At 38.5% G+C, this 12,994-nt stretch overlaps 1 protein-coding gene across 1 annotated transcript in view; it reads left to right on the top strand.

The window, feature by feature from the left end:
• Positions 1–12,994, top strand: part of ARID2 (AT-rich interaction domain 2) — a 179,446-nt gene that overhangs the window by 126,201 nt on the left and 40,251 nt on the right. The window contains exons 13-15 of the mRNA XM_043886363.1: positions 130–264; positions 1,239–1,435; positions 1,698–4,558. Coding sequence (XP_043742298.1) covers positions 130–264; positions 1,239–1,435; positions 1,698–4,558 — 3,193 coding nt within the window. The remainder of the gene's footprint in view (positions 1–129; positions 265–1,238; positions 1,436–1,697; positions 4,559–12,994) is intronic.

Genomic DNA, 12,994 nt, shown 5'->3' with positions numbered 1-12,994 from the left:
AGCATGAGATAGTGAAATTTGATCAATAGATATGATTATTAATTTATAACACATTGCCTTCAAATGGTTAAGTATAGACTCTGTAGTATACTGCATAATGCCATGTATTTTTTTTTCCCCCTCTTTTAGGCTAAATGCTCATTTTGAAGTAAATCCAGATTGTTCTGTCTCTCGAGCAGAAATGTATTCTGAGTACCTATCAACTTGCAGTAAATTGGCTCGTGGTGGAATCCTAACATCAACTGGATTTTATAAATGTCTTAGGTAGAGTTTATATTTCTTTAAAGTTAATTTACATACCCCTTGCTCTGTAGAGAACATAACAACTATCTGTGCTGTGTTTAGTTGCTCAGTCATGTCCAACTCTTTGGGACCCTATGGACTGTAAGCCTGCCAGGGTCCTCTGTCCATGGGGATTCTCCAGGCAAGAATTCTGGAGTGGGTTGTCATGCCCTCCTGCAGGAAATCTTCCCCACCCAGGGACTGAATCTAGGTCTTCTGCATTGCAGGCAGATTCTTTATTGTCTGAGCCACCAAGGAAGCCCAGGAATACTGGAGTGGGTAGACTATCCCTTCTCAAGGGGAACATTTGACCCAGGTTTTGAACTGGGGTCTCTGGCATTGCAGGTGGTTTCTTTATGAGCTGAGCTACCCAGCAAGGCCTACCAACTATCTACCTAGTCTTGAATATCTCCACTACTTAAAATTTTGTATGGTTAGATTATAGTGTGGTGGAAGTTTAAATTCAAGGAAATTTTGATACCAAACATGGTGTTTGTGTTTAAACATTCTGAGGTTTATCAAAGAAAGAAAAGGAAGAAATTAAGTTTACTTTTTTCCTGCTACTTACATGTGTTAAAGACATAGCATTCGCCCTTTTAAATCTTGAATAATAGCCTGTGACTGAGCTCTATCTTCAAATATCATGACTTTTTGATATTTTGCAAAGTTTATAAAATAGGCATTGACTTGATGCAGCTTTTTTATTAATTATATATATAGTAGAATTGTTTTAAACCCTACAATGTTAATAATAATGAGTTTTGAAATTGGAGAATTGATCTTTTACATTAATATTTAATTCCTTGTTTCCCATCCTTTTAGAATATATGATTCATATTGGTTCATATATAAGTAGCAGTGAATATACTATTGCTATTCGTGTAAACATTGTTAGAATTGAGTGTTTTTTTGTTAATGTGCTAGTTATTAAAATTGAATATGTGTGTACTTTACAGAACAGTCTTTCCAAATCATACAGTGAAGAGAGTGGAGGATTCCAGTAACAATGGGCAGGCGCATATTCATGTAGTAGGAGTAAAACGTAGGGCTATCCCACTTCCCATTCAGATGTACTATCAGCAGCAACCTGTTTCTACTCCCGTTGTTCGTGTTGATTCTGTACCTGATGTATCTCCAAGTCCTTCACCCGCAGGTATTAATTTTTATTGTGATTAAATATTACCAATTTAATAAGAAGGCTAAATGAAAACATGTATTATATGCATTCAAGACGTATAACTTGTCCTTGTTTTTCAGTAACATTTTATTTCTTGTTCTATTATTTTATCATATTCATATGATGCAAAGTTGTTAATTTCTTAAAACTGTTTTCTCTTGAAATTAAGTAAAATAATTTCTGCATGCTGCTTTTCAGCCATTTCACTGTGAATTTTAACTTTTCCTCATATTTTCAGGAATCCCTCATGGACCACAAACTGTAGGAAACCATTTTCAGAGGACTCCTATTACCAACCAATCTTCAAGTTTGACTGCAACACAAATGTCTTTTCCAGTACAAGGTGTTCATACTGTGGCACAGACTGTTTCAAGAATTCCACCAAATCCTTCAGTTCATACCCACCAGCAGCAAAATGCTCCGGTGACTGTCATTCAAAATAAAGCTCCAATTCCTTGTGAAGTCGTTAAGGCTACAGTAATCCAGAACTCTATACCCCAGACAGCGGTTCCTGTTAGCATTGCTGTGGGAGGAGGAGCTGCACAGAGTTCTGTGGTTCAGAATCATAGTTCAGGGCCACAGCCTGTTACAGTTGTCAATTCCCAGACACTGCTTCACCATCCGTCAGTAATTCCACAGCAATCTCCATTACACACGGTGGTACCGGGGCAGATACCTTCTGGCACTCCTGTTACAGTGATTCAGCAGGCTGTCCCACAGAGTCATATATTTGGCAGAGTTCAGAACATACCAGCATGTACTTCTACAGTTTCACAGGGTCAACAGTTAATCACCACGTCACCCCAACCTGTACAAACTTCATCTCAGCAGACATCAGCTGGTAGCCAGCCACAGGACACTGTTATCATAGCACCCCCACAGTATGTAACGACTTCTACATCCAATATTGTCTCAGCAACTTCAGTACAGAATTTTCAGGTAGCTACAGGACAAATGGTTACCATTGCTGGTGTCCCAAGTCCACAACCCTCAAGGGTAGGGTTTCAAAACATTGCACCAAAACCTCTCCCTTCTCAGCAAGTTTCATCAACAGTGGTACAACAGCCTATTCAACAGCCACAGCAGCCAACCCAACAAAGTGTAGTGATTGTAAGCCAGCCAGCTCAACAAGGTCAAACTTATGCACCAGCCATTCACCAAATTGTTCTTGCTAATCCAGCAGCTCTTCCAGCTGGCCAGGCAGTTCAGCTAACTGGACAACCAAACATTACTCCATCTTCCTCACCATCACCTGTCCCAGCTGCTACTAACCAGGTCCCTACTGCCATGTCATCTTCTTCCACCCCTCAGCCACAGGGACCACCTCCTACTGTCAGTCAAATGCTGTCTGTGAAAAGGCAGCAGCAGCAGCAGCATTCACCAGCACCTCCACAGCAGGTACAAGTACAGGTTCAGCAGCCACAACAAGTACAGATGCAAGTTCAGCCACAGCAAGCGAATGCAGGAGTTGGTCAGCCTGCTTCTGGTGAGTCGAGTCTGATAAAACAGCTGCTGCTTCCAAAGCGTGGTCCTTCAACTCCCGGTGGTAAGCTTATTCTCCCGGCGCCACAGATTCCTCCCCCCAATAATGCAAGAGCTCCTAGTCCTCAGGTGGTGTACCAGGTGGCCAATAACCAAGCAGCAGGTTTTGGAGTGCAAGGGCAAACTCCAGCTCAGCAGCTATTGGTTGGGCAGCAGAATGTTCAGTTGGTCCAAAGTGCAATGCCACCCACCGGGGGAGTGCAAACCGTGCCCATCTCGAACTTACAAATATTGCCAGGCCCGCTGATCTCAAATAGCCCAGCAACCATTTTCCAAGGGACTTCTGGCAACCAGGTAACCATAACAGTTGTGCCAAATACAAGTTTTGCAACTGCAACTGTGAGTCAGGGAAATACAACTCAGCTCATTGCTCCAGCAGGAATTACCATGAGCGGGACCCAGGCAGGAGTTGGACTTCAGGTGCAAACGCTTCCAGCCACTCAAGCATCTCCAGCTGGACAATCATCTTGTACTACTGCTACTCCCCCATTCAAAGGTGATAAAATAATTTGCCAAAAGGAGGAGGAAGCAAAAGAAGCAACAGGTTTACATGTTCATGAACGTAAAATTGAAGTCATGGAGAACCCGTCCTGCAGACGAGGAACCACAAACACCAGCAATGGGGATACAAAGGAAAATGAAATGCAGGTGGGAAGTCTTTTAAATGGGAGAAAATACAGTGACTCAAGTCTACCTCCTTCAAACTCAGGGAAAATTCAAAGTGAGGCTAATCAGTGCTCACTGATCAGTAATGGGCCATCGTTAGAATTGGGCGAGAATGGAGCGTCTGGAAAACAGAACTCAGAGCAAATGGACGTGCAGGATCTTAAAAGTGATTTGAGAAAACCTCTAGTTAATGGAATCTGTGATTTTGATAAAGGAGATGGTTCTCATTTAAGCAAAAACATTCCAAATCACAAAACTTCCAATCATGTAGGAAATGGTGAGATATCTCCAATGGAACCACAAGGGACTTTAGATGCCACTCAGCAAGATACTGCCAAAGGTGATCAACTAGAAAGAACTTCTAATGGACCTATATTAACTTTGGGTGTTTCACCATCTGGGAGCAGTATACAGGAGGCCTCAAATGTGGCAACACAGCAGTTTAGTGGTACTGATTTGCCTAATGGACCTCTAGCTTCAAGTTTGAATTCAGATGTGCCTCAGCAACGCCCAAGTGTAGTTGTCTCACCACATTCTGCAACCTCTGTTATACAGGGGCATCAAATCATAGCCGTTCCCCACTCAGGATCAAGAGTGTCCCATCCTCCTGCCCTGCTGTCTGACGTTCGGTCTACAAATGGCACAGCGGAATGCAAAACTGTAAAGAGGCCAGCAGAGGATAATGATAGGGAAACAGTCACAGGAATTCCAAATAAAGTGGGAGTTAGAATTGTTACAATCAGTGACCCCAACAATGCTGGCTGCAGCGCAACGATGGTTGCGGTGCCAGCAGGAGCAGACCCAAGCACTGTGGCTAAAGTAGCGATAGAGAGTGCTGCTCAGCAGAAGCAGCAGCACCCGCCCGCGTACGTGCAGAACGTGGTCCCGCAGGTGAGTCCTCCTCCCGTCACGTTCCTCTGAAACAGTCCTGATGTGTACATGTGACTTTAGGGGGATCCATGTTTTACCTTGGAAAGGTAATTGGGAGGGCCTAGCAATGTACTCAAGCCATCATGCTCTTTTATTTTTCTCTGTTCTTTGTAATATTGAACAGTTTTCAGTTCACTTAAACACATGATTTAGAGCAGAGGTCCCCAGCCTTTTGGGCACCAGGGACCTGTTTCATGGAAGACAGTTTTTTTTCCCATCTCTGAGGTGGGGTGGGGGAAATGCGAAGGTTCAGGAGGCAATACAAATGATGGGAGCAGCAGGTGACTCTTCCCTTGCTAGCCCACCACTCACCTCCTGCTGTGCCACCTGATTCTTAACAGGCCACTGAGCAGGGCTTGAGGACCTCTGGTTTAAAGCATTTTTCTATTTTGTTATACACGCAAATTAGTAATTTTGTAGAGCCAAGATAGAGAAGTACTTGTCATCTAACATTTTAGGGGGTATTTTTTAAATGTAACTTGGTCTTGTTCGGGAGAGGTTTGCTAAGGGTACACCAGAAGGGAATTTCTGTATTTGGTTTTTGACATGAGTGTATTTTGAGGCTTCTTTCACAGTACTTTTGTAAAAAAGATGAATTCCATAAGAATTTTATCAAGTGTGTTCTTATTATCTTACGTATTGAATTAGTTGCCTTTATTCTTTAAAAAGGTTTATTTCTTATAATTTCAATTTGTTTCAGCTATGCAAAATTTTGTGTCTCTTATTCCTTTGCTCTATTTATTCCCTTTTAAATATCTACTCTCCCCTCTCTTCATGCCTCAGTAAATAAAAGTGTTTTCTTGTTGGTCCTTTAATGGACCGGAACCTGGTGGTCCGGAGAGTAAGAGAAAGAGGCTGATAGCCCCTGGTTTACGTGGAAAGCCAATAGAGTCCTGTTCTTAGGGCTCGCGCTGCTGCACGTGGGCACCGGGTGCCCTCCCGAGTGGGTGAAGATGCAGTGTGCCTTCTCGAGAGGGTCTTCGAAGCCCGGGCAAGAAAGTGAGCTCAGCGGGCCTCCGCGCTCCAAGGAATTAGCCGGAAATAGAGAGAGAGAGAAAAGAAAGAAAGAAAGAAAGACACGGGGACCAAAGCTCTGATGGAGCAAAGGTGTTTTAATCAACATGGCATGGGCATATATACTATAGTTATTCTCAGCAAAGATAAAGATTAAAATTCCAGACTTACAAAACATAAGATGATCCCTATCAAAGAGAGAGTTGCAAACAATCACCTTTTACCGTATGGCTCATAAAAAGGAAGAGGGTACTTATCACCGTAATGAGAAATGCCTGGATTGCTCAGCCCCGGGAAAGGCATGCCTCTCCTCTTAATTCCTGAATATTCAGGAATCAATAAGGGCCAGAGGGTTCCTGACAGATCCAAAACAGCACACTGGAAGCCTCTTCTTAAATGCTTCCTGACATTTTCTAAAATCAGTGATACTGAATTGAGGATCCAATCAGCCTATAAAGATTTTAAGGACAATCTTATGTGCTGTTTCCTGGATTACTACTACTTCATTCTTTGTTTCCTAACTACTACACAGCCAGAACCTTCTGTGACTGTTGCCAGCTCTGCTAGCACTCTTCTGTCTTGGGTTTTTTCTCTGTGCTTCTGATGATAACAGCAGATTGTGTTGGTATTGATACCAATCTAGATGACAAGAGAGGGGTGGGCGTAGGGAAGCAAAATGGAAGGTGAGAGAGCAAAGAATCCCTTGCTTAGAACATCATTCACTAATGTGTGTCTTTCTCCATGTGAATGGGTAAAGCTGGACAGTGCTGCTCTGGGAGCATGATGAGTTTTTTAATTTGTATATTAGTTTTGCTTAGATCTATTTCAAGGTATCTAAATAGGTTGAGGATTCTTCAGTGTATATTTTGTACATGGCAATAATTAGTAAGGAGTTTTTGTGGAAAACAGCAAATCATTTTTATTCAAGCTTCTACAGGTTGAGTTTTTCATTTATTAAAGCACACTAAAAATTTTTTTAATAATGCAATGTCTAACATATATTAAGCATTCAGCACTTTTTTTATATTTAACAATTTTCCAGTTCATCTTATGTGTTCTACTTTTTTCCTTTTAGATTCCATTGTAATCCTAAAGAGTTATAGTAGACCAAGCCAGATTAGAGAAAAACTCCCTTACTATGAAACTGTTTCATCCACCCTTGTTTATTGTGTCCTTTAACCTCCAGTGTGGTTATGTTCAATAGTGATACCTAAATAACAAAAAACAAGCAATACCTAGCTAAGACTAGGACCCGTGTTAGGAATTTTGCACTATTTTGTCATTTGATTCACAGAGAAACTCTATTAGGTAAACATAATTTCTATTTTAGAGATGAGGCCTCACAATGCTAAATAACTCGCCCAAGGTTACCAACAAACATGAGGTGGTACAGGACTGAAAGCTGATGTGTCTGAAACCAGAGCTCGTGCTCTTAACCCATTTGCCACTATTCTACAAGATTTCTTTGTAAAATCCTAGATACTCCTTTTATATGTAACATTATTTTATTGACTATATTATAGGATATAAGTATCACTGAAAGATAATTTCAGGATCACAATGCTAGAATTTAACATACTGGACATATATACATTTAATTCAAACCATAAAATTAATATATTTTCAGTTCAGTTCAGTAACTCAGTCATGTCCGATTCTTTGTGACCCCATGAACCGCAGCATGCCAGGCCTCCCTGTCCATCACCAGCTCCCGGAGTACACCCAAACTCACATCCATTGAGTTGGTGATGCTTACTCCTAATCTAAAAAATGTGTATAAACTTTTATGTATTCTCCCTAAGAATGTAGTTTATTTCAAACAGCTATAGTCTTTATTTTTGAAGTTGGTATTTTGTTGACATGTAGAAATGTAAAACTTTGCAAGGAAAAAGAGACATAGCATACATACATGGTGTCTATGAGAATAAGAAGCAAACAAAACAGGATATCTGTGTATAACTCTTAGCACAATGCCTGATACACAGTCTGGCGCTCAGTAATGGTGCAAGTATATTTTATCTTTGGTGGCTCAGACAGTAAAGAATATGCCTGCAACGCAGAAGACCCAGGTTCAGTCCCTGCGTCGAGAAGATTCCCTGGAGAAGGGAATGGCAACCCGTTCTAGTATTCTTGCCTGGAGAATCCCATGGACAGAGGAGCCTGGCGGGCTACAGTCCATAGAGTCACAAAGAATTGGGACATAACTGAGCAGCTAACACATAGGATAAAGTACCTATAAAGGCTAAAAAATTACCAGCTGCTCAAGATGGTATCATAAGTTTCCTTTGAAGGGAGGCTGTTGGACCTTCTTAAGAGCCTGTTAATAAAAACCATTTCCCCTGTTGCCCAGATTCTTTAAATTTCTTTGTATAGTCTTAGAATTGTATTTTAGACCTTGGTTTAATACCATTTTATCCAGTATTTGATTTGGCACTTTAAACGGGTAGATGAAATAGAGGAATTAAATGTGATTTTTTTTTAGCTATACTTTGTTATTTCCACCATTTCAAGGGGTGGGGGATGTTAAGGAGGTACCTTTACACCAAAAAGGAACCTCTAGACTTGCAGAAGGCTCAGGGCTGGAAAGACTGCAGGGAAACATCGCTGCTGAGAATGGCCAGCAGGTAATCCTTCCTAATACCATTGTTGTTTAATATTTCTTTTTTCAGTTTTGTTCCTTCTCACTACCACTAATTAGCTGTATTAATTTTATTACAGAAAAGATGCTAGGAACAAATAAAGGGGAAAGAAATATGAAAGTAAATGCTATAACCATATATTTTGTATTTAAATGGTATTTAGCTGAGTATGAAATAATTGTACTTAATTCAAGGTATATTTCTTTATTTATAGCTACTTATTTTCAATCTGTTATATTTGCAAGTTAAAGTGCCACAATATGGATACTGTTTCTGAGCCCTACTGTCTTCCACTATTCATGAAATTGTATTTGCTGAAGAAGGCATGGTACTAGATTGGCATATGAGATAATAAAAATGGAAAAAATTAATTATACTTAACTGAAGACTTGTCTTTTTCAGAAGCATATAAAACACATGTTGAATATATCTATCTGTTCATCCTGTGATCTGATGTCATGCCTAATTCTTGTATATAAAAATAGTTTACTTAAGGATGTACTTATTTAAGGCATTTTATGGATGATGCTCTTTAGTTTCCTGTCCTTCACATATGAATCCTTTCTGAAATGGTGCTAACATTGAATATGGATATCTTCCTGGTCCCTTTCATTCTTTGATAAAGAGTTTAAAAAGTTACCCAACCCATCAGAAAGCATATCTGCAATCTCAGGGGGGCTATGTCTAGTCATAGTCATTTTAACAAGAGTCACAGAAATGTCATTTCAATTTTTTTTGAAGCGTATTACTGCTCAGATTTGTAGACTAGTAGTGAAAGTGAAAGAAAGTGAAGTCGCTCAGTCGTGTCTGACTCTTTGCGACCCCAAGGACTGTAGCCTACCAGGTTCCTCTCCATCCATGGGATTTTCCAGGCAAGAATACTGGAGTGGGTTGCCATTTTCTTCTGCAGGAGATCTTCCCGACCCAGGGATTGAACCCGGGTCTCACACATTGTAGGCACACGCTTTACCGTCTGAGCCACCAGGGAAGCTAGTAGTACATTGTAATAATTAAGAAAATCATTAGTATTAAGTGTTTTTTTCATTTACACTTCAATGTGCTCTATTTATAAGATAGACTGTGTATGTGTTGATTGTCTAGTTATACTTAATAAGAGAACTTTGATAGGTTATGAAAATGAGAGAATATTGGAGCAGAAAGAACCTTAGATATTATCTTGTCCATAACCCTTTTTAAAGAGTTGAATTAACTTTCCCACACTTACAAAGATCTCTTTTCCAGTGATTGTCTTAATTCTGTTCTGTAAAGATGTGTATTTTGTTTAGACTAAGTGTAACCTCCTTAATACCACATTTAGAATAAATTTAGTTCTTGTTCAGTACAAGTGTTTAAAATTATCTCTACTCACTCTTTAGAGTATATTTTCCTAATTCTTTCAATTAGACCTTAGGTGTTCTTCATTAATATGTAAGTGTTTAAGAACTTCAAATCCCAAGTCTTATATATCAGAAAATAACATCAGTACAGTCTAGAAGTTTCAACCATAGTTTACTCTTGAAAAGATGATAAAGGAAGGCAAGATTATAGTTTCTTATTTTAACAAAAGGAAACCTTTGCCAAAAATAAAACTGCTACATTAATGTTTTAGATAATTTTACATTACAAAAGGAATCACAGAATTATTTCATATTCTTTGTATAATTTTACTTTTCTGGTCACACACTACTAGAGAGGTACTAGAATACAAAAAGTTAGTTCTTAAGCAGAGCAGAACAAAGAATAGTATTGAACAATATTCCTCAGGAGTGATCATTCCAAAAACATGATTTTGAGACCACTTTTACATTTATATTCAAGTTAGGGTTATGGTTAATGATCAGGCACTTTTACATCTTAAAAGAAATATATTTTGCATTTTATGTAAAAGATCTAGTTCTTAAAACATAATTTAAGTAGTACTTTAAAAGACATACAATACAGTGTAAACAAACTATTAAAAATTAGTTTTGTTGAAAGAAATATGTAATTTTCTAATATAGGAGAAAATAAAAAATACTACTTTCAGTTCAGTTGCTCAGTCCCGTCCGACTCTTTGCGACCCCATGGCCTGCAGCACGCCAGGCTTCCTTATCCATCACCAGCTCCCAGCGCTTGCTCAAACTCATGTCCATCGAGTCAGTGATGCCATCCAACCATCTCATCCTCTGTTGTCCCCTTCTCCTCCTGCCTTCAGTCTTTCCCAGCATCAGGGTTTTTTCCAATGAGTCAGTTCTTTGCATCAGGCCGAAGTATTGGAACTTCAGCCTCAACATCAGTCCTTCCAATGAATATTCAGGACTGATCTCCTTCAGGATGGACTGCTTGGATCTCCTTGTAGTCCAAGGCACTCTCAAGAGTCTTCTCCAACACCACAGTTCAAAAGCATCAATGCTTCGGCACTCAGCTTTCTTTATTCTAAGTCTCACAACCATACATGACTACTGGAAAAACCATACCTTTGACTAAAAGGACCTTTGTCGGCAAAGTAATGTCTCTGCTTTATAATGTGCTCTCTAGGTTGGTCATAGCTTTTCTTCCAAGGAGCAAGCATCTTTTAATTTCATGGCTGCAGTCACCATGTGCAGTGATTTTGGAGCCCAAGAAAATACAGTCTCTCACTGTTTCCATTGTTTCCCCATCTATTATCCATGAAGTGATGGGACCAAGTGCCATAATCTTAGTTTTCTGAATGTTGAGTTTTAAGCCAGCTTTTTCACTCTCCTCTTTCACTTTCATCACGAGGCTGTTTAGTTCCTCTTCACTTTTTGCTATAAGGGTGGTACCATCTGCATTTCTGAGGTTATTGATACTTTTCTCAGTAAAGTAAATATACTGGTTTATTCAAAGAAAGTGCGAGTCTTGGAATTTTTCATTTGGTATTTTCTCTAAGTAGTTTAATTCATTTTGTTTTATTGATGTATTTAGCTCTGTTTTTTTGTTGTTGTTATTTGTTTACTTTTTATTGTGAAAATTTTAGACATACACAAGTGTAGAGGCTTACTGGCCTTAACCAGCCTTACCCTTCACCCAGCTTTAAATATTGTCACCATTGCCTTTCTAGTTTCATATCTTCGTCACCACTGTTTTTCCCCTTGCAGTAAAGTAAGTCCCAAAGATTTCAAGTTACTAATAAATACTTCAGTATATATTCATAAGTATTTGTAATACCAAATCACACCTAACAAAAATAGTACTTTCTTAATATTGTTTGTTCTTAGTCTTTAAAAATGTGTTTTTATAAATTTTGTTTGAATTAAGATCCAGAGAACACCAGATGCAATGTGTAGACAATTTTCTATGCATTGCATTTGGTTAATATGTCTTTTATTCATTCTTAATTGAACAGTTTGGATTAACTCCAGTCATCCTTGCCACATCTTCATAAATCATTAACAGTTGATGTTAGCTAAATACGCTATGATTCCCTGTTATTTAACTTTCCTGTGTGACACCAGTTAGAATTCTACAATGAAGAAAAAAATAGGATAAAGCTTTGTTAGCATATAAAAACAAAAATAAATTTAATTTAAAAGTATATGACAAGCTAGTCAATAAAATATCTAGGGTAAATGGTAATAGTGTAGGGAACCGGAAAGTTCATTCTGAGGGAATTTGATAGCTCTGACAGATTTACCCTTTAATTATAATTCTGAGATTATATTTCTGTCACTCTTCAATATTTGTATTTGATTCAAACTGATCCTCTTGGTTACTCATACTTACTGGAATTTCATGGATTTTTTTTTTTTTTATGCAGTAGTTTCATTTCAAGGAAACAGGTTGACTTTTTTTTTTCCTGGTAAATAGATTGATTCTAATGTTATTCTTCCCTGCCTTTTTCTCTGATCCCGACCCCTGTGTCTGCTTTCTCACTGTTAGTTTTTATGACTTTAAGAATTCACAGGTGAATGATTGTCAGATTCTTGTTCCAGCTTTAACTACTGCTAGATAGTTTAACTATTGCTAGATAATTAACTTTATTGCTAAATAATTGCAATACTGATCTGTTCTTGTCCCCAAAGTGAACTCATCATCTTTCCTCCAAAGTACTGTTTCACTCTGGGCTTCTTTATTAGCATAAATAACAGTAGTATCAATTGCCATTTATTGAGACTCTAGAGCTAGGCTCTTCATGTAGAGTTTCTGTAGTCTTCCCGCCATCCCAGAAGTTAGATTTTATTACACTTTCTGGATGAGGGAATTGAGGATCAGAGATGTTATGTAGTTTGCACAGGTTCACATAGCTTGTTAAAAGGCAGATTGAAATTCTGAGTCCTGTTCTGTCAAGCTGGAAAGTCTTCCTTCTAGCCATTGATACCTGTATTGCCCTAAAATGCATGGTTTTTTGCATGTATATATTTTCTTACTAATAATATTGGAAAATCATAAGAATGAGACCCTATTATAAAAACAACCTCAATCACATCCCAAAGTAATTTTTTTTTTTTCTTAGAGCTTAGAACTCAAAAGTTCTTATGACTCCACATTTCTAAGAACTTTCACTGTTGGCACTTTATTCTTTTCCTTTATTCATTTTTATGCTATGGCCTTATCTGTTTCTGTTTGTCTATTTTTTTTAAAAATTACTGTGACTTTCCAATAAGAGGTTTTCAGCAATTTTTAGCTTAGTTTTGCTCCACTGTTTCCAATGTCACTTTATAAATAAGCAAATACATTTAATATTTTCCCAGAGTTTAAATGTATTTCCTTTAAATGGTACTTTGAAAATGGTATGCTAATCATT

This window comes from Cervus elaphus, chromosome 3 (assembly GCF_910594005.1).
Source record: "Cervus elaphus chromosome 3, mCerEla1.1, whole genome shotgun sequence".
In the NCBI taxonomy this organism is placed as follows: Eukaryota; Metazoa; Chordata; class Mammalia; order Artiodactyla; family Cervidae; genus Cervus; species Cervus elaphus.
Note: the sequence above shows the minus strand (reverse complement) of the source record. Positions and strands in the feature narration are given on the sequence as shown.